General features: G+C 34.0%; 5 protein-coding genes, 1 non-coding gene and 1 pseudogene across 7 annotated transcripts; 3 read left to right on the forward strand and 4 right to left on the reverse strand.

The window, feature by feature from the left end:
• Nucleotides 1–108: 108 nt before the first annotated feature.
• On the reverse strand, nt 109–190 carry TRNAS-AGA (transfer RNA serine (anticodon AGA)). Its single transcript has one exon. It is a non-coding gene; the product is annotated as a tRNA-Ser (tRNA).
• Nucleotides 191–677: 487 nt separating this feature from the next.
• Nucleotides 678–3,075, reverse strand: LOC127264039 (perakine reductase-like). Of its 2 annotated transcripts, none has more exons than XM_051293377.1 (7): nt 2,819–3,075; nt 2,346–2,592; nt 2,043–2,246; nt 1,770–1,942; nt 1,559–1,655; nt 1,309–1,462; nt 678–1,074 (listed from the first exon to the last, which is right to left on the reverse strand). In XM_051293377.1, the coding sequence occupies exons 2-7, from the start codon at nt 2,490–2,492 to the stop codon at nt 890–892; spliced, it is 960 nt and encodes a 319-aa protein (XP_051149334.1). In that variant the 5' UTR covers nt 2,493–2,592; nt 2,819–3,075; the 3' UTR covers nt 678–889. The 2 variants fall into 2 exon arrangements, with proteins under 2 accessions (XP_051149334.1, XP_051149333.1); XM_051293376.1 differs by having other exon boundaries at nt 2,346–2,516; nt 2,819–3,074.
• Nucleotides 3,076–3,213: 138 nt separating this feature from the next.
• LOC127264040 (10 kDa chaperonin, mitochondrial-like) lies at nt 3,214–3,987 on the forward strand. Its single transcript, XM_051293378.1, has 3 exons — nt 3,214–3,433; nt 3,532–3,671; nt 3,756–3,987. Exons 1-3 carry the CDS (start codon nt 3,329–3,331, stop codon nt 3,802–3,804), a joined length of 294 nt encoding a protein of 97 aa, XP_051149335.1. The 5' UTR covers nt 3,214–3,328; the 3' UTR covers nt 3,805–3,987.
• A 2,385-nt stretch (nt 3,988–6,372) lies between these two features.
• LOC127263382 (protein ESMERALDA 1-like) lies at nt 6,373–10,313 on the forward strand. The gene is made up of 10 exons (XM_051292372.1): nt 6,373–7,095; nt 7,224–7,293; nt 8,103–8,170; nt 8,281–8,369; nt 8,500–8,697; nt 8,805–9,009; nt 9,096–9,263; nt 9,416–9,583; nt 9,669–9,859; nt 9,955–10,313. The coding sequence occupies exons 1-10, from the start codon at nt 6,934–6,936 to the stop codon at nt 10,136–10,138; spliced, it is 1,503 nt and encodes a 500-aa protein (XP_051148329.1). The 5' UTR covers nt 6,373–6,933; the 3' UTR covers nt 10,139–10,313.
• A 340-nt stretch (nt 10,314–10,653) lies between these two features.
• On the forward strand, nt 10,654–13,326 carry LOC127263809 (phytanoyl-CoA dioxygenase). Its single transcript, XM_051293042.1, has 8 exons — nt 10,654–10,973; nt 11,047–11,107; nt 11,457–11,525; nt 11,735–11,853; nt 12,310–12,457; nt 12,556–12,700; nt 12,782–12,868; nt 13,136–13,326. The coding sequence occupies exons 1-8, from the start codon at nt 10,788–10,790 to the stop codon at nt 13,176–13,178; spliced, it is 858 nt and encodes a 285-aa protein (XP_051148999.1). The 5' UTR covers nt 10,654–10,787; the 3' UTR covers nt 13,179–13,326.
• Nucleotides 13,327–15,237: 1,911 nt separating this feature from the next.
• Nucleotides 15,238–16,863, reverse strand: LOC127263808 (protein WUSCHEL-like). The gene is made up of 3 exons (XM_051293041.1): nt 16,076–16,863; nt 15,898–16,001; nt 15,238–15,745 (listed from the first exon to the last, which is right to left on the reverse strand). The coding sequence occupies exons 1-3, from the start codon at nt 16,674–16,676 to the stop codon at nt 15,425–15,427; spliced, it is 1,026 nt and encodes a 341-aa protein (XP_051148998.1). The 5' UTR covers nt 16,677–16,863; the 3' UTR covers nt 15,238–15,424.
• Nucleotides 16,864–19,337: 2,474 nt separating this feature from the next.
• Nucleotides 19,338–20,980, reverse strand: LOC127263694 (uncharacterized; annotated as a pseudogene).
• Nucleotides 20,981–21,156: the final 176 nt, after the last annotated feature.

Raw genomic sequence — 21,156 nt, forward strand, 5'->3', positions numbered from 1 at the left:
CATCTTCATTTTAAAAAACAAAAGTGTCTTATCACATTTACTGGAAAAATACAAAACGGAGGGAGTATTATAGTAAGTACTTATCAATAAAAGAAATAAAAAGTGCAGCGTGGTCGGCAGGATTCGAACCTGCGCGGGCAGAGCCCACATGATTTCTAGTCATGCCCGATAACCACTCCGGCACGACCACCTTCTTGCACTTTTTGTCCGATATTAAAAATAAATACAAACTGTACAAACATTTTAATATTAATATTAAACTGATAATTTCAATATACCAAAAATATCAAAATTCGGTAATATACTGAAAAAACTTTAAATAACAAAAACAAAAATACACCCAAAATGACATAAAACAACAAAAAAAATTACTAGTCATACATATAATTTATATACGTATCATATCGTACCAACAATTAGAGTATATATATATATATATCCGGCCGAACATCCAGCAAACCAAGCTCGACCGAAAAGTCACACTAGATGAATCATGTGGCAGGTGACCTGAGGCGTCGGGTCGGGGATTTGAACCCATGACCTCACGGTCACACATCCAACCCCTACACCACCCAGGTCGCCCCTTACGGGACAACAATTAGAGTATAGATACAGTAACAAATTAACAATGATATATCATATCACACCAACAATTAGAGTATACCAAAAATCTCATATCTTCAATAGTTTTTCAGCACCGTATTATTATTAACGATATACAAAGTTTTTGGTAATGTAATTAACCAGCCATATAATGCAATTGCAGAAAACAAATTACAGCAACACAAGGTGTATAGCATGTATAAATACAATATATGATGTCTGAAAACTTCATAGTGTCCGGAGATCGATCACACATGAACAAAATCAAGTTTACAATCAGCAATGCTTACCGGATTTTCGGATGTGGGGTATCAGCAAACCTCCATGAGACCTTGTAAAGGGCCTCACTCGTGCAAATTCCAGCAACTTCCCTCACAGGAGCTGCCTCGTCGATCTCTCTCAAGTCGTCGCTCGTCAGTTTCACACTCGCGGCATGAACGTTGTCTCGAAGATTTTTAATCTTAGTTGTTCCTGAAAACAAAAAAAAAAAGTAATCAGTTTGCTCACTCGGCAATTTTCAATGGAACAAATTTCGAGAAATATTATTAAAAAAATACAAATATACACACATTAATATAATATATACATTATTCATTCATAAAAAGTCGATTAGTCAATACAAAATATTATTTTTTATATTACCAATACAGTTATCCATATACCACACAAAAGAATCAATTCATCTAAAAGCGCTGAGTAACAGACCAGGAATCGGCACGACATCATCTCCTTGATGGAGAACCCAAGCAAGTGCTAGTTGAGCCGGAGTACAGCTGTGCTTCTTAGCCAATTCTTCTATATGAAAGTATATGGCTTTGTTCTTCTCCCAATTCTCCCCCGTAAACCTCGGGTGAGTGTTCTGGTGGATAGTGTTGGCATTTCGTTATGTAAATTCGCAAATAAAATGAAGAAAACTTCGAATCTAATTAGCATATTCAAATATACGTAGACACACCAAGAAACTACTTTCAGGTACGCTTTCCACGGCTTTCTTCCCACCAAAAAGGCCACGACCAACCGGGCTGTATGCCACGATACCAATCCCAAGTTCTCTACATTTCAAGGCGATATACATACATATAAATATATATATATATATTATACGATTGATAATATAAGAATCATTCATGGATGCAAATTGCGAGTGGGTCGATGACAAACCGTACCTGCAGAGGGGAATGATATCTTCTTCGATGTCGCGAGTCCAAAGAGAATATTCCATTTGCAATGCAGTTATGGGATGAACTGCGTGCGCCCTTCTGATGGTGTCTGCATTAGCTTCGGACAGACCAATGTACTTGATTTTCCCTTCTTCGACTAGTTTTTTAAGTTCTCTCATCTGCAGCAATGAGTCAAATGACCAAACACAATCACGAGGACAAGCGCCAAATAAACACGAGCTGTGTGTAGGTCTAAGACGAAATGTGAGAAAGACTTACAGTATCCTCAATGGGCACTGTGGTGTCGATTCTGTGTATATAGTAGAGATCAATGTAGTCCACTTGAAGGCGTTCAAGGCTAGCCTCGCAGCAAGATCGGACATACTCAGGAGTTCCTTTAATCACGAATCCAGAGCTCGTGCTCGCATAAAAACCAAATTTTGTTGCTAGCTGAATTTGATCCCGAGGCAGCTGCTTCAGGGCCTAAAAATCACACAACTCAGCACGGAAGATGATTAAACTGAAGTTCCATTTCCTTGAATAAATGCAACAGGTAGTTAATTTGATGTTAGCTGAATTTACCTTGCCAACCAAGCGCTCGTTCGACGAGTTTGTGCCGTAAATATCAGCAGTGTCGAACAAAGTAATGCCTAGATTGAATGCCTCTGTGAGTATTGCAATTCCATCCTCCAATGAGACAGGAGAATTGTAGACTCCAGTGAGACCCATGCAGCCATAGCCAATTTTCGACACCTGAAGAAAGATACTTCAAATTGGAACGGTGAACTGGTGCAATGGCGATTCAAGTTCATAGCAGTGGCGAGGACATCTGTAACCGACAATAATCATGTATCTATTGCGCGGTGATCTCGTCGTATTTAGGCATTGAAATCTTAAGGAATTTCAAAGACCTAAGTAGGAAAAATGATTGAGGAATACAACACACCAGAGCACGACAATCAACAGCGAGATTTACGGTGAATACTGTGACGAATTTAGACAAACTCATCAATACAAAAATTGCGAATCCTACTCGGAAATTGTCATAAACTCACCTCTAATCCTTGGTTCCCCAGTTGCACTCTCGCCATGGAAGCTAGTCCCACTCCCGCCATCGTCGCCAAACACACACACGCACACACACAAACACAATTGGGCAAAATAGCTGGAAATTGTAAGAGATTACAGAAAATATTTACCACTCCTGGAGAGAATTCGACTGAATCAAGTATGTAGCAGCACGCAGCACACTATCGCATCCACAGTAGGATTCAAGGAACTAAGGAAGCAATTGGAACTAAGGTGGTGTTCGATCAAAAGACTCCTGAAATTTGAAGGTTGAGTTTGGGCCGTAAATGGGCCATAGAGTAATTATATTATTGAGCCTAACCCAAATCATTTCGGCCCAAATCTAAACCCTGCTGTCTAAAACCCTACGCCATTCCAGGAAGAACGCCTGGAAGCTTCTATCGTCTTCCTCCAGATTCTTCCTTCCGCTGGTTAAATTCGTGCTTCACCGACCCATTTCAGTCGAACTGCGGCGTGATTGCTAGGAATTTTAAGAAATGGCGAAGCGATTGATCCCCGCGCTGAATAGAGTCCTCGTGGAGAAAATCGTTCCTCCTTCGAAAACCACCGCCGGTATTCTCCTCCCGGAGAAATCATCCAAGGTATAATTTACGATTCTTCGATTAAGCTTTCAGTCGTAGTAGTCTCATCGGAGTTCTGACTTGTGGCGCAATCGGTGTGGTTATCTTCATCTCTACAGTTGAACTCTGGTAAAGTAGTTGCCGTCGGGCCAGGGTTGAGGGACAAATCCGGGAACACCATCCCCGTCGCTGTTAAAGAAGGCGACACCGTTCTCTTGCCTGAATACGGCGGAACTGAAGTCAAATTAGGCGAAAAAGAGTAATAATCTCTGCTCGATAACAACCAGTCCCCATTTTTAGGTTTCGTTTGGCTGAATTGATTTGATAATGCGATCAAATGCAGGTACCATTTATACAGAGATGAGGATATCTTGGGGACACTACATGACTGATTAATGGCTGGAATTCTTGAAATGCAATCCAGGTTTAGTTCTTGGAAGTATTCAACTTCAGTTCCTGTTTCTGAATTTTTGGGGTTGTTGCTGATTTTGCTCATTGGCCAAACACTCTGATATTTGCTACTTGATGAATATTTCCATCTGCTACCATTATTAAACGACCTCATTTTCTCCAAATTTTCTTCTAAAATTTAACTTTAATCCTAAAAATGTACTATTCAATATATATTCTTTGTTTTAAACAATTACATAGATTTTATTCAATTTTTATTACTTTATATATTAATCCTAAAAATATTTTATTTTTTTTCATGAAATTAGATCATACAATATGGATAATTTTTTAAATAATAAAACTAATAAAATAAATTTAATAAAAAATAATGATAAAGATACAATTATTTTAAATAAATTATGGCATAAATACAAATATAAGTAAACTGAAATATTATTCATTACAATTTCTTTTATTAATATATTGCTTCCATTAATAATTTATTGAAGTATTGTATAGTGATATATATACATTTTTTTGTCTTTATTTTGTTTTTGTCGACTAATAAATTGTTGAAATGGGATATCTTCATCGATAACTTGATGACCCTGACGATTATTTCAACCGTATGAAGTAAGACGGCTATTATACGTGTACATAAATTATATTCTTACTCGATAATCATATTATGTATGATAATGGATGCAAACATTATGTCTTGCATCATATTCTTATTCAAAAAATGACACGGTTCTTTCATAATTGCAAAATATGATTATAGAACTCCGTATGAATCCTATACTTTTCTTATTGTAAAATATTGCTTTTTTGTAGCTCGTGAATAGTTCATATACCTAAAGTATTGACTACTATTTTTTTGTCCGGTAAATGTAAATGTTGTGGGATCTAATGCAAATGATCGACCATCCAATATTCTTGAAAAGTCACGGTTATGGCCAATATCCAGAGCTTCATCATATTATTAGCATTAGATCTTCGCTAAGTTTACAAAAATTTCAAGACATGAAAGATTTAATTGCTCTCAACAATTCGAAGAAAGAGAGATTGAGACATTTGATATTGGTGATAAAATATTTCATCACGATTGATCATTTTACAACACCGGGCATAGAGTTTTTAACGAGCTGAATTGAATTAAATTTCAAGTGTTTGTATTGTGAACAAGGTTTGTGTTTGTATATAATTTATCTGTTTATTTGAGTATTATGATTTTATTGTTGGTGTATATCAATTTAATATATCCACTGAATTATAAAGTTATTTATAGTTGGATCAAAGTTGTTATTTATGAAAGATGGAATATTTTTAAAATATTTTAAATTTGAAATTAATTTGCAATCATATTCTTACTTTTGAGTTGGATACCTATTGGAGTAAATAAAACTAATTGAAAAGAAAGATTGAAGATGATGTTGCAATACAAAAACAAATCTATAGTTTTTGCTCCATTTGCATAGGCTAAAAATGTACGTTTTAGTCATCTTCAACCTTTCACTCTATTTTTGCGATTGTTATATAGTAATTTTATTTCAATCATAAATTTTAATTTTTACTTTAAAAAAAGTATATTTCCTATATATTAATTTTTTATATTATTTTATATAACTTTTCATATTTATAAATTATATTTTAATTTTAATTTATTTTTACATTAAATTCATACGCATATAATTTATATTACTTTTCAACAGTAAAATTATATATCAATTTAGAAAATAAAATTATACATTATTTTTTTAAAAAATAAAATTATATTACTTTTCAAAAATTAAAATTATATCACTTTTAAAAAATAAAATTATATGTTATTTTTCAAAAAAATAAAATTACATACAATATTTTCAAATATAATATTATATATCATCTACTAAAAAATTAAAATTACACAATACATCAAAAAAATACCAAAAATATAAAAACACCACAAAAATTTCACTTCAAAAACAAAGTTGAGTAACAGTGTAACACTGTACATATTTGCAAAAATGGGGGGAATTTGGGGTTGAGTTGGAGCTCCTCTCTCCATTTTTTGTACAACCCACTGCATAAATGCAGTGGATTAGAGATGATCTTATGTGATTGTTGTTCAAACTTTTTTTCGTACTCTACATGAGAGTATATACAAGACAATTAAATATTTTCAAATTAGAATCATCGTAAATAAATACTAAGAAAAAGAACAAAAACATAAAAGCTCAGCTTGGATGAAATGAATTTTTTTGGTAAGAATTGTATCATAAATATAAAAGATATTATTTTAGATTGAATATTTGATTTTTTGTAACTATTTTTGTATGAGTATTTTAATTTTTGACTTTTTATATAGAATATTATATTTTTTATTATTAAGAGAATAGAAAAAAGACTAATGAATCATGTATATTGGATTAAATATATAGTACTTTTCTATTCTGTCGAATATGATTGACTCAAAAATTAAATGATAATTATTTTTTTAAAATTTATAAAAATCATATTATTTAAAAAAGAAAATGAACAAATTTGTAATATTTTTTTGAAAATAACTATTATTTTTAATAGTACGTATAAAAAAGAAATAATGAAAAATGCCAAACATACCTTAAATGATTGTATATTAATATTATTATTGTTACATAGATATTAATTTTAATTTTATACTTGTGAAATGGCGGGTCTTATTCGTTAGTCTAAAATAAATATATAAATAAATAATAGAAAGGAAGAAAAGAAAACTGTTTTCGGTTGCCACATTGGGCATTTCCAACAAAAATCCACAAGAAGGGGAAGATACCGTAAATCTCGGTCGTTACCGTCGCCGTCACCACCGCCGCCATCGTCCGTTCGGAGCACGTGACCTCGCCACGATTCCTTCCCCGCGGCCATTGACGATGATTTGATATCGGAGAAGTTACGTGTGAAATCCGATCGGTTAACTCTGCTATGACGCGATGCACGTGTACAACCGGTTCCTCACCAGCGGACACAACAACCTCCCAACGTCTCCGTGAAACCGCCACCGCAAATCGAGCAGGTCGCCGCCTCTTAAGTCGCCTGCGCAGCGCCTCTCCTGGTGCATATTCTTTCCTCTCTTTAGACGGCGGGGATTTCTCCTGTTCGCTCCCCTCATGTATGTTGCGATGCTGCTGTTTTACATGGGGATGCTGTTGCTCAATTCCCTTCTGGTTAATAGCCTCCGGAATCCTGTCGGTACGGTTTATCTGAGCCCGCAGTTGTACGCCAAGCTCCGTCCTCAAATGGATTCTGATAATTATTCCGCTGATAATGCGGTTTGTGTGTTTTGTTTGTTTCGTTTCTCATTACTGTATCTCATAATGCTGATGATTTTAGTTGTTTCTGCGAATTAATAGTTTTGGTAATCTAAATGCTGTTAATGGAAGTGTGTAAATGATTTCAGATATTGGCTATTTGGAAACATTCTTATAAAGATGGTGTGTGGAGGCCCTGCATCAAAAGCTCTTCACAAGGTATTACAATTGCTCAAATGTTTTTGCTCTAGTTTCGATTGTGTTGTTTATACTTTAATTTTGCTATGTCAATATGTGCTGAATTTGGGCATTTTGTAGTGTTGATTGGTGATACATCGTAGGATGAAAATTAGCCTGTTGAATTGGTTGTATCTTTTATTGTTCTTCGCCTGTTATTTATAACATCATCTCTTGTTGTCCCCTTTCGTTGACGCCCTGCGTTTGGCTTCGTTGTGTTTTAAGTTCAACCTTGAATACCTAATTTTTGGTGACAACATAATGGATTTCATTTGCAGCAGTTATAATTCTGCGGAAATTCTCACAACTTTAGCATTTGTTTGGGCATTTTGAAGTGTTGATTGGTGATACATTTTAGGATAGACCATGCTTTGTGCTTCGTCGTGTTTCAAGTTTCAACCTTGAATACATCAATTTTGGATACAACAGAATCGATTTCACTTGCAGGAGTTATAAATTATAATTACACCAGAAGTTCTCTTAACTTTGGCATTTGTGTGTTTTGTATGTTTTTTCCCTTTTCGTTTGTTAACATCTCTAGATCAAATGTTAACCGTGATAGTCATTGTCTCCTTTCGTTGATGCTAAGCCCTGTGCTTCATCGTGTTTCAAGTTTCAACTTTGAATACTTCAGTTTTAGAAACAACAGAATGGATTTCCTTTGCAGCAGTTATAATTCCACCAAACTTCTCATAACTCTAGCATTTCCATGTCTGCGATTTTTTCTCTTTTCCTTTGTTAATGGATTGATCTTCTGGATTTAATAAAATAAGCATTATCTTTAACTGCAGGTGTACCTCAGTCAAATGGATATGTTTGGGTTGAGGCCAATGGTGGCCTGAATCAGCAAAGAACATCGGTAGGTTTAACTGCGTTCTTTGTATAAGTTCACGAAAAAAGATTGCTTCCACTCGCCATTTTGTGGCCTTAGTGGCATAATGATGGTATCAACAATGTTGATGCTTTCAGATATGTAATGCTGTGGCTGTGGCAGGGTACCTTAATGCAACTCTTTTGATTCCAAGCCTCCGGTTTCACAGCATTTGGAGAGATCCGAGGTAGGTGGCTAAAATTTTTTACACGTATCATGTGTATTTAGCCGAATGAATGATCTACATCATTATTCATGAGATTACTTCCTGCGTTCGAAGGAATAGAATGCCTGATGCTTTGCTTTTCTACGTGCAGCCAATTCGATGAGATTTATGACGAACAGTTCTTTATGGAAAGCCTAGAAAGAAATGTTCGGATCGTGAAATATCCTCCGGACTACATCATGGAGCGATTTGATTACAACCTGAGTAATGTATTCAACTTTAAAATCAAAGCATGGGCATCTATCCGGTACTATCGTGATACGGTTTTGCCGAAGCTTCTAGAAGAGAAGTTAGTCTTTCCATTTCTTCTTGTCATTCCCATTCATCTTATGGCCCCATTTTTCTATTGCACATTTGTCTTATTGTTTAAACTTTTTTTATCATTTGAACATTTAGGATTATAAGGATCTCGCCCTTTGCAAACCGGCTATCGTTCAATGCTCCAGCAGATGTACAGCGCCTTCGATGCTTGGCAAATTATGAAGCTCTAAGATTCTCAGACCCCATACAGACACTAGGTGAATCCTTGGTTTCAAGAATGAAAAAACACAGCGCAAACAACAATGGCAAATTCATCTCTGTGCATCTTCGCTTTGAGGAGGTTAGCGAGGATCTGACTGGGGGCTCTCTTTTTTTCTTTCTGAGTTTCACTATAGCACCAGCAGCATCGATCATCTACTTCTGCAGGATATGGTTGCCTTCTCTTGTTGTGTGTATGATGGCGGGGAGCAAGAGAAAAAGGACATGAATGCTGCTAGGGAAAAAGGTTGGAGAGGCAAATTCACTCGACCTGGTCGAGTCATTAGTCCTGGAGCCAATCGATTAGATGGAAAATGCCCTTTAACACCTCTAGAGGTACTCTCATGCTTTCTGTATTTACCGGAGTTTGCTAACAACTAATCATGCCCCTTAAGTTTTACTGTAGAAGTGTGAATCTATGTCGAAAGCTCCAAGGTTAGATCTTTGCTTTGCGTAACAGACTTCGTAAAACTTGCGAAATTAAACAGGTCGGTTTAATGCTGAGAGGAATGGGCTTCGGCAAAAGTACTTCCATCTACTTAGCATCTGGAAAGATATACGACTCGGAGAGACACATGGCTCCGCTGTTGGAAATGTTCCCGTTGCTCCAAACAAAAGATACGCTGGCATCTCCCATCGAATTATCTCTATTCGAGGTACAAATCGCATCCATTAATGTACTACTCTCGACACAATCCCACACTATTTACTTTTGTTTTAACTCGAGTTACGTGTGTTTAGAGCTACTCATCGAGAATGGCTGCTTTAGACTACATAGTTTGTCTTCACAGCGAAGTTTTTGTAATCACGCAAGGCGGGAACTTTCCGCAGTTTCTTTTGGGGCACCGGAGGTATTTATACGGCGGCCATGGCAGGTCTATCAGGCCCGATAAGCGCAAGCTGGCCCAGATACTCGGCAATCCAAGTTTCGGGTAATGAGATTTGGAGACACTTGGTTTGCTTTTTTGCTCCCCGAACATGATCTCACTTCTTCTAATGCTAGAGATGCTTCTTCTTCTTCTTGTAGGTGGGAAAGCTTCAAGCGCCAAATGCGCGCTATGCTCGCATTGAGTGATGATAAAGGTATGGAAATCAAGAGGCCTCGCGACTCGATATACTCGTTCCCTTGCCCCGATTGCATGTGCAAAGGCACGAGCAATGCTAACTCCAAGGCTTCGGCTACATCATCGTCGTCCTCGTCGAAAATGTGAGGTGTGTTCCTCTTTTAGTAGCACACAATGACAGTGTATGTGACCGTGTGTATTGTATTGTATATTATTGTAACATAGGATAGAAGTTTTTTTTTTTTTGTACAAATGAATGTTATGAATGATGGGTATTGTGGGTGTATTACTTTGTATATTTCTATTTGTATATGTATTTATATTGGGTTTCTTCTCCTGTTTTTCTTTTTTCTTTTTTTTTTTTAATTTTAAATTCGAATGTTTGAATATTAAGAAAAATATAATATTTTATTTCGTTAACCTAAGTTTTGCATTTATTTTATAATAAATATTAAAAATATTTATATATTTATATAATTTTTTACATTATACTCTCTTGTTTTAATACAAAAAAAATTTTATTATTTTTTATCGTCTTTATTTTCATAAATAACCAATATTATAAGACAGTGGGAGTAATTAATAACGCGGGTATAAATAACACATTGTTATAAATCACCGACAAGCGATAATATTGATATGAGTTGGAGCAAACGGATAAACTTTGAAATTAATAAATCAATAATCCAATACAAGGAAGTGCCGGGCAGTCGCTACTCGGCCATCGCTGCTGTTCTCGTCCTTATCAACTGAACCCTAATTTCACTTCTGAGATTGATTTTCCCCAAATATTGCAATGGTAGTAGTTGATGATGGAATTCTTGATTCGAACCGCCTCGACTTTTTCAATTCCAACGGTTATTTGGTATTGGACTCTTTCGCCGGTCCAGATGAGGTGCAATCGATGAGGCTAAGAATGGATCAACTCCTTGATCAGTTCGATTGTTCCACCAGAGCTTCCATATTCTCCACCACAAACCAGGTATGAAATACTTTCGATTTCGTGATGGTCAGAACTCCTTTTTAATTTTCTCGTTTGTTTATCTGGTCTTCAGCAACAGTCGACGGATGATTACTTCTATGAGAGTGCCGAGAATATCTCCTTCTTCTTCGAAGGTATGACGGTGCAGCAGTATATATCGTATTTGTAATTATTTTTATATCATCCGATGTTGAAACACGATGATGTATTTTGTGAATTCCTTTGTTTATATCATCGCATGTGTTTTCAGAAGTTATTACCACTGTTTGATTGAAACCATTAGAAAAGAAAGATATAAGAATGAATAGCTGAATCAGATGATTCATTTACAATGTTCACTTGCAATATCAATCTTGTGTTTGAAATTAGTGGTTTCTTCTTTTTGAATTATAATTTTTGTTGGGTTCTATTTATTTAATTTCTTAGAATAATTATCTGTGTTCTTTATATTAAACAGCTTCTCACTTGATGCTCCTTTAACAGAAAAAGCTTTTGATGATGAGGGTAACTTAAAGCAACCAAAGAAGCTCTCAATAAACAAAGTTGGGCATGGTATGCATTGATAAGACCTTGTACCAATTGAGTTCATTTTGGATGAAAATTCCTATCTCTACTTCATGTTTCGAGCTTTTGATTTGTTCATGAACTGAACTTTTTACTCGATAATCCTACATATTCTCATTTTTGCTTGAGAGTTTCTTCACTAAATTTTATGTTTGGGTTATTAATATGCTAATTATACGTTCTGTTTTTCTTCGCAGCATTGCACGAAAAAGACCCCGTATTTAAGAGCTTTTCTAGCTCCAAGAAAGTGTCAGGTTTATTATGCTCGCTTGGTTACAGAAGACCAATTGCAATTCAGTCCATGTACATTTTCAAGGTAAGTTTATACTGCCATCTAAATATCAAATTGACGGTATGTCTTCATTGTTGTTTATGCAATTCAATTCTTTAAAAACAAAAAAGAATTTGGATGCTATGTTTCCATTGTTTTTTTTTTGTTTTTTTATGTAATTGATTGTTTTATATATAATAATTTCCTGAGTATTTTACCTGTCAATCTCAATATTTAATTTCAAAGATATCTCCTATTATATAGTTGTATTGTAGTTATAGGCCGTCTGTCTTTGTTATTTAAATAATCTTATTTTCTATTGGTATGTCATCAGATGCTTCATGCCTAGACGAACTTTAACCAGTTCTTCTGCACTGTGTTGTGTAAATATTTGAATGTATTCTTTGCACCAATTATGCTAGGGCTGGTATATGGTGTTTCTATCCATGCGTGTATTTATTTCTATCTAATGATATATTTGCTAATGAACATTATTTACAGCAACCCGGAATTGGGGGTGAAGTGGTACCGCATCAGGACAATTCATTTCTCTACACGAATCCACCAACGTGTACAGGATTATGGCTTGCCCTAGAAGACGCCACACTTACAAATGGTTGCCTTTGGGCAATTCCTGGATCTCATAAACGTACTGTGGCATCATTATTTCATAAAATTGCTTCACTTCTCATTTCTTGTTATAAGAATTCTCAACACTCCCTAACTGCTCTGCTATTATCATTCTAGGTGGGCTGGTGAGAAGATTCATCAGAGGTGAAAATGGGGTTACTTTTGATAAGCCATTTCCCTCCTACGATGAAAATGATTTTGTTCCCATTGAAGTAAAATCCGGCTCCTTAGTAATCCTTCATGGGGATGTGATTCATCGAAGGTTTTCTACCTGCTCTGATCTTTAATACTACTTTTTTTTGGTATATGTACACTTTTTTAAAACTAACTTCACTTAATACAGCTCCGAGAACAAATCCTCTGTATCAAGGCACGCATACAGTTTGCATGTAGTGGACACTGATGGCTGTAAATGGGCTGAGGATAATTGGTAAGTTGCAAATATATATATTTTTTTTTTGCCTTTTCCATTTAGAAGAATTTTAATTTTTAAATGTGAGGTATTTTATTTATCGTTGACCTCCAATTTATAATTTCTGTAGTAGCCTACAATCCCTGTTCTGCAATTCTTGTTTGTTTCATCATCAATCGACTTAAATTAGTTAAACCTATACCGCAAGGAAAATATTCTTGATGCTTCCGAATTATATCTTCTTCCTTCTGCTATTAAATTAGTTTCTGTTTCAATTTGTTTCAGGATCAGAAGAAAAGTGGATCCCGAACCTCTCTATGCTTCCTAAGTTCTCGTCGCCTCAGTTCTTAATTTAAGATTGTAACACTCTTATTATGCTGATGAATGTCTACTTCACGTTCAAATAAAAGGATGCGAATGATAACAACAATAAATCATTTACATGCTCTCTGTATCCACATTTTTATTTCTCTTTATTTCAGGCATTGATCTTCCTCCCGAAACATTACTGAAATTTAATGTTTGGAGAGGAGATTAAAGGGGTTTGGGTAGAGAAATGAACCAACCAGTCATGTGAATTGATTTTTCGGTAATACAGTCTCTGTGTTGTTGGGGACATGGCAATGACTAGACTACCTACTAACATATTTCTTACAATCACAGGATTGAGCAACCTAAGAATTGCCATTGTCTATTAATGTGTTGTCTCCTTGTTTGTCTTCTTCAGATTGGATTTCACGGCCCTTTTTTCACGGTCGACAACTGAATCTGCTTGGTAAGATGCTTGAGCCTTTCACTTTTATCTGTTTCTTCTATTAAAGCTTTTAAGATATGAGTTCAAGTCGAGTCGGGAGAACTAACTATGCTAAATCATGATGTTTTTACCTTTTACAAAAATCATATATGTAATATGTTCCTTTGTAATGAATGGGTGCAAGAGATATTAACTAGTTAAGTAGTAAGAGAAGTTGTGGTATTGATCTTACTTGGTGGGAGAAGAATGTTTGGTTATGTTTTGGAAAATTTTTAAAGAAAATTTAATGCAGTTGAAATGAGACACTGTAAATTTTCACTAGAAATCACAATTATCTATAAATGTGTTTTTAATGATCTTGCACTGTCTTTATAGATGGTTGTCCAATGTGCAGTATTATTTTAGTACTCCCTCAGTTATCCAATTGTGTGCTCATTTGACCGGACACGGGTTTTAAAAAAAATATGTAAGAATAGAAAATTTTACTTTTTTTTTAAAGAAAAGTGGTAATTTTTTTTTCTTAAAGAAAAAGGAAGTAAATTTGGATGACAACCGAGAGAGAAATTTATAGAACTCTCAGTGTGTTAATTTTTTTTGGACTGTATAGGTTTTGGGAAGAAGATGGTAAAAAGAACTCCTTAGCTGTAGACACATGGCATAATATACTTTATCCGTTCAACTATATTTTTTTGGCACAAAATTTTAAAAATAATAGTATTTTAATAGGAGTTTAAATTAAAGCTATTTGTATTAAAAAAAAAAAATGAGATATTTTTAAAATAATTATTTTATAATTAGAGAGTCCAAAATAAAAATATATATATTTTGTAAATGAATGATGGTAATAAAATATATATATATATGCTTATACAAATAATTGTTAAATGAACAAAGTAGCTCGTAAGCTAAATTTGATTTAGATCGTTAACAACGTGATTTGACTTATTTATAAAGATAAACGAGTTGAATTTTGAGCTGGAAAATTATTTTTTTAATAAACAAGTCGAGCTCGAAGGTGGAAGTTATAATATATATATATAATTTTGTATCAAAATTTATATTTATTAATAATAATTGAATATTTTATTATAATGATTTATGAATGAAATTAAGTTCCTTAATTTATATATATAAATATATATACAACATGCATAAAATTCAAAGTTGAAATTGAATTCGAGTTTAATTGAAACTTGAATCTACTATTTTAACTCTGAATTCTTGATAAACTGAGCCAAGTTTGTACTCTGAACAAATTGGAATCAAGTTGGAACAGTCCATACTCAAGTCGGTCGGGTCATTTAATAGTTTTTACACTACAAGCGGGAGCATGCATCATAAAGGCACATTATGATTATGATTATTGTTATTATTTTATTTATTATGTTAAATTGGCAAAAGCAAGTGACATTGACTTAGAGCAACTATAATGGCTTTTTTTGAATGATTTTATTCAAATATATATATATTTTTTTTTATCAAAATCGAAAAAATATGTATACAATGGTTTTAATATTCAGAGAAAAAAAAAATTGAAAACTTGAAACAAATTGAATGCTGCTGCATTCAAGTTATCTTTTTTTTTTGTTTTTTTTTCTCCTTTAATCTCTCCTCTCTCTTGTTTTCTCTCTTTCTCCCTCTCATTCTTTTCATCCTAACGTAGAAATGCCATTGTATGGTAATATGTAAATTCAATCAATTTAAATGTTCAAAGCTTGGATACATCAAATTTGCAGAAGATATAGAAACTTTTTTAAATGTAGTGATTGCAGTTGCTCTTAGTATTTGAAGGTCCAAACTTGACATCAATAATATGAGCATTATTGTTGTTGTGGTTGGTCATTGTCATTGATGGGCTTGGTAGGAAGAAACTCGAAGAAGTGATTGGGAGGCTGTCTAAGACTACCAATCCCTATACCTAAACCTACGCCAACACCTACAACATTTGGAATAATATTACTACTACTGCTTGTTCTTCCCTCGTGTGGGAACAGCTCTAGTGTCTGATTCTTACACGTCAAATCACAATCTTCATCCTCATCAATCTCATCAGCACTAGTACTTCTACCAGTCATGTCTTTTCTACCTAATACTAATAATAGCTCGGATTCCACCATTGATGACGTTGTAGAAGCACAACACTGCAAAACAGTAACATATGTACGTAGGTTATTAGCTTCGGCTCCGAATTTAGAAAAAGAAAATAAGAAGAAGATATGTATGTATTACAGTAGTAGGAGTATTATTTAGAGAAGAAGATACATGTGATATTGTAGTGTGTGCAGGTAGGTACCTGCAGAGGAGGTGTAGTAGTAGTAGTACAAGTGCAATTTGAGGATGGAGAATGCACTTGATCAGTTGCTAAATGTTTCCTGCACCACTTGATCATTTTCATTCCTGCGAAATAATAATACTATTAATAACTAATGCAACCTGGACCACTATGTGTGTGTGTGTGTGGATGTCAGGACCTGTAGGTGTAGGTGTAGGTGTAGGTGTAGGTGTAGTAGGGATGAGGTGGTGCGTGTTTGTTGTTGGTGATGGTGATAGTGATAGTGATGGTGCAGGGCGGCGATGGCGGCGATTGATGCTCACGTGCCTCTGCTGCTGCTTTTTCTGTCTCTCTCTGGCCTTGTGGTTCTGGAACCAGTAGAAGACGTTCTTCCCCTCCACTTTTCCGAAGCGCCGGAGCTTGGCTGTGATGTGCTGGATTTGTTGCGCCGACGGTGTTGTCGTACCTTTTCTGTACAATTCGTCCAGCGCCTCCACTTGCTCCGCCGTTGGATTCCATCTGCTGCTGCTGGTACTGTTACCATTACTGTGAGTTTGAGATATTATTATTGGAGGATGTTGATTAATGGTATTGGTAATAGTTGACATTAAGGAGGTGCGTGGTGGTGGTGCGGCTGAGTTAGGGTTTCGGGGATGAGGAGGGAATGCGGCGGCGGTGGTGGTGGAAGGGCGTGGAATGAGAGGCCTGAATTTTGTGAATAAGGAATAGGAATAGGAATAGGAATAATGTTGAGGCGTTGAATGAGTACCATTCATCTTCGTCTTCGTCGTCGTCCTCATCAGGTCAGGTGATGTTGAGAGATTGAGAGAGAGAGATTATATATATATATATATTGAATTGAAGTAAATTAAAGTGAATAGAATAGAATTTGCAAATGCAGAGAAGAAATCGTCAGATGAGAGCAGAACTGCACTGCCACTGTAACTGCAACTGCAGGTTGAGACGAAGACGAAGCTCAGCTTCCAGCTCCACACCTACATATAATATCATATATATATATATATATATATATATAGAGAGAGAGAGAATGTAGAAGGTGACAAAACAAAAATGAGTATCTCTCCGTCCAAAAACTATAGTCTTAATTGAGTTGGACACAAAATTTAAAGAATGAATAAAATATTTTTTTTTACCGTAAGTGTATTAGTGTAGAAAGTAATAAAAATTGTGTAATAAAAATGAGAAAGTAAAGGTAATTTTACATGATTATTTATGAAAATAAAATTTGTTTTAAAACGGACAAAAAATAAAAATAGTAAATAAGATTATTTTATTGGACTGAGGACGTAATATAAATAAATAATTATAAATTATGATTAAAATAATTAATTAATTTAATAAAATTTATAAAATTTAAAAATTAAAATAAAATTAAAATGTGTAATAATCTCTTTTTTTTTTTTAAATAACATGAAAGGTGAGATAACAGAGATAAAGAGTAATACTTATTCCTTCCATTTTATTTGTTCATTGATTTTATTTTTCTTTAATCGTACTATTTGTTTTTTTTTAAATTAATTATATATTAAATTTCATAATTAATATTTTTCTATATTTTATTTAAATTAATTGATTATTTTAAGTTAAATTTATAATGTATATAATAATTATTTTGTTTAATAATTTTCTTAAACCCTTATTAATTATATTTTACTAAAATGATCGTACGAGGAAAGAAATTGGAAATTGGACATATAACGTGCCAACAAGAGACTAATAAATACTTACCGTGTATATATATTTATATATATATATGCTGTTGATACATAACATGAACATGATGTAAGTGTGTGAGTCAGTGATGTATGTCAAATCAAATCAATCATTTCACAAATATCACCTCGTTTAAACAGAGATATTTTGAATTTAAATTTTTTTAAATAATATTTCATCAGTCCCATCTTTTATTGGGATTAATACTCTTATTTTTTCATAACAGACGTCAGAAATTAATGAATAATAATATTTAATTAAAAAATAAGTATAAAATAAAAGGTAAAATATTAACTTATTTTATTTTTTTTGAAAAATTTTAAAAAGTACGTTAAAGTAATAATTTGAAGTAGTTGTGAAAAAATAAAAATAATTTGGTTGTAAAGTAGAGTACCAACTAGTACTAGATAAAAAAAAATGACAACTGTTTTAAAATTGATGAAAATGAAAAAAATAAAAAATAAATAAATAAATAATTCTTTTGAACGGAAAAAGTACTTTCATCGATTGTACCTAAAAAAGTAAAAATTTTGATATTTAATTAATCTATGTAAGTACCTATTAAAAATAACAAAATAAAAAATTTACTCTTAATATTTAATATGTATTGTAATAAAGTATAATATATTTATTTTGCTCTTGACACTAAAATAAATTAAAAAGTAAAATTATTTTAGTATTTAGTTAATCTAGACAAAACAAAATATATTATAATATGAGAATTTCCTACGATGTCACTGCTTCTAAGTATTACTCTAACTTTAAAATTATATGGAATATCACTTAATACATTATCACCAACTCACATGTGTATTCATTTGTCACACATAGTTTATCTAATGTGATTTATCTTGTCTAACTTAGTTTTTATAATATTAAGAGCACGTTCAAAGAGTAATAACTATGAATTTCTAAAATATAAAAATTAATGATAAATAATAATAATAATAATGATAATGGAGTATCACCGGTGACCACCCCCCACACACAAATTCACTACTCTGAGCTGCCCGCACGAAGGAAATTAAATAAATTTGAAACCCACCCTAATAATTAATTATAATGTCCTCTTTAATATTTAATACATTTGACTATTAAATAAAAATATCTCCCACCGTAAATACACATACCTTTCTTATACAAAATTATGAAATAGCAGTCGCTGAATCCCCCAACAACTAACTTTTATTATTATTATTATTATTAATGCTATACATTATTGAGAAATTATTATTATTATTATTATTATTATTAGTGTTGAACTCTGTGTGCAAAAGTCTTTTAATTCTTTATAGGTAAAAATGGTCAACATTTAAAGATTTAGGTTGTCGATTATATCTCACTTGGGAGAGATTTCACACCTAAAAAGGCTTCAGTATCCAAACAAGCGAGACAGTGAATATGTATATATAAAACAACATAGATAGATAGATAGAGATTTTTTAAATCTTAAAATATTATAAAATTGCATATTTGATATAATATTGCAATTTCTTTTTGTAATAATTATTTAAAAATAAATAAATCTAAACAAGGCATACACATAGCTACTACTATGAAAAAATGATCTCTATTAACTAATGAGCTCTAGGAAATATCAATACATAAATTTTTAATGTCAAAAGAAGTATTACCCTCAATCCATTGAATCCATATGGAGGGTAACAATATTTAAGATCAAATATTTGTAATTCTTATTATGAAGAAAGTATAAGAACCAAGAGAAGAAGAAAAAACTGTGAATAATTGAACAAGAATTGAATAAAAAAGTTATATCATTCAATATTGTAACTATAGCCAAAATAATTGAATCTATATTCAATTCAATTGATTTCATTCACCATAACATAACAAACAAGGAAGTAATAATTCCCATTTCTTTCTTCATTCAGCTGCTAAAATTTAAAGCTATCTTCAACCTCCTCTTCTTATTCAATCAATACTGTTCCACATTAAAAGAAGCAACCGCCCGACGATCTTCATCACTCAATGCACCCTTTACGCGTTTCCTGCAATTCATCGACTCAAATATTAATTTCCAAACACATTGTTTCAATTTCAATGCGAAATTCATGTAAAAGATTTCAAATTTTACAAAGCCCAATAATAGCATAAATCAACCACTTGAATATCAATTCCCCTCAGCATCAAATTCAAATTAAATAACAACAACAACAACAACCCCGTAAGGCACTTGCTTACTCCCAAAATAAGTCGTATAATTTGATGCACTTCCTCTGGCCCATGGGTTTCGATGGAAACTGCAGTTCAAAGCACTATCAGTTGTTCAGCTCATTTTAATCTCCTAAAAGACAGTTGAGGTGAAAAAATCGTCAGAATGTAATAAAGCACACATGCACAAATACACAACCAACAAATTCAGCTTCAACATGAAATCTGATTTTGATCACATTGAGAGGTGATGTAAGAGTTCTCCAAAGAGCATCAACCAAACCCCTTTTCGATTACCCTGTTTAATTACTCCATTTCCTACCCTCAAAATCCTCACTCAAGAAAAGATGCCATAAACAGACAAATACACAAACCAGGTCCTAATTGAGCAAAAGTTCCAAAGAAGACTTCAACAATTAGGGATCATGTGAACTATAACATCCATCAATGGTAATTGGATAATGTAAATCACAAAACTCACCAACAAAAATGCCATTAACAATCTACAGCTCAAAATTCAGGACCATAACAAACATTTTCTCAATGTGCAAGAATTCTCAGAACAAAATTCAAGAAGAATTTACCCTAGAGATCATCCTCCATTCTCAAATACTCCCCAATATCCGAATGCCGATGCACCACAATCCCATTAGGATCCATCTTCCTACAGTCCACCGTACTTTTCGCCGCAACACCAAACCCCAACGGGACATCCGTCATTGAATAAACCATCACGCCATCATTCACCTGGATGTTCTCGGTAATCCTCCCCACCCCTCCTTTTAAAACACTGTTACCGTACAGAAAACTCATCTCCGAAGTGGGCTTCAGCCACACCTTGTGCTTCGCATTGGCAGCTAACAAATTCAAGCTCTGAATCGTCAAGTGAAACTTCCGATTTCGTTAATTTACCGATTTGGATGCCGAGCGAAACCAGCTTCTCACGCTTCACGTTGGTGGCCCTTTTGACTAGTGATTCGGAGACGTAGTAGACGCGGCTCTTCTGGAGGCGGAAGCAGTACCGGCCGGGGATCGGATCGGGTCCCCCGTGCGATTGTGATTCCAGGACAATGTTCTTGTGTTGTTGCCAACGAATTTGTGCAGTTTCTCGAACACCAGAGTTGTTTCTTTCTCGTCGAGTGGTCTCATGGCTGTCGCTAGGGTTTCCGATTTGGGGATTTCCGAATTAGGGTTTTGAACGCTGCTCGTTGGAAGGACTTTATTGGGCTTTGGCCCAAAATATAGTGGGCTGAATTATATGCACGTGCGGCCTACAAACACGTGCTGGGGGTAAAAGAGTCAATTCACAGCACCGTCCACAAAATTGTCTGCCTAGCACGTGGCGTCCGATTATTGGTCCACTTGTGTCAGACC

Source organism: Andrographis paniculata, unplaced genomic scaffold (genome assembly GCF_009805555.1).
Source record: "Andrographis paniculata isolate CXL003 unplaced genomic scaffold, ASM980555v1 Contig69END, whole genome shotgun sequence".
In the NCBI taxonomy this organism is placed as follows: Eukaryota; Viridiplantae; Streptophyta; class Magnoliopsida; order Lamiales; family Acanthaceae; genus Andrographis; species Andrographis paniculata.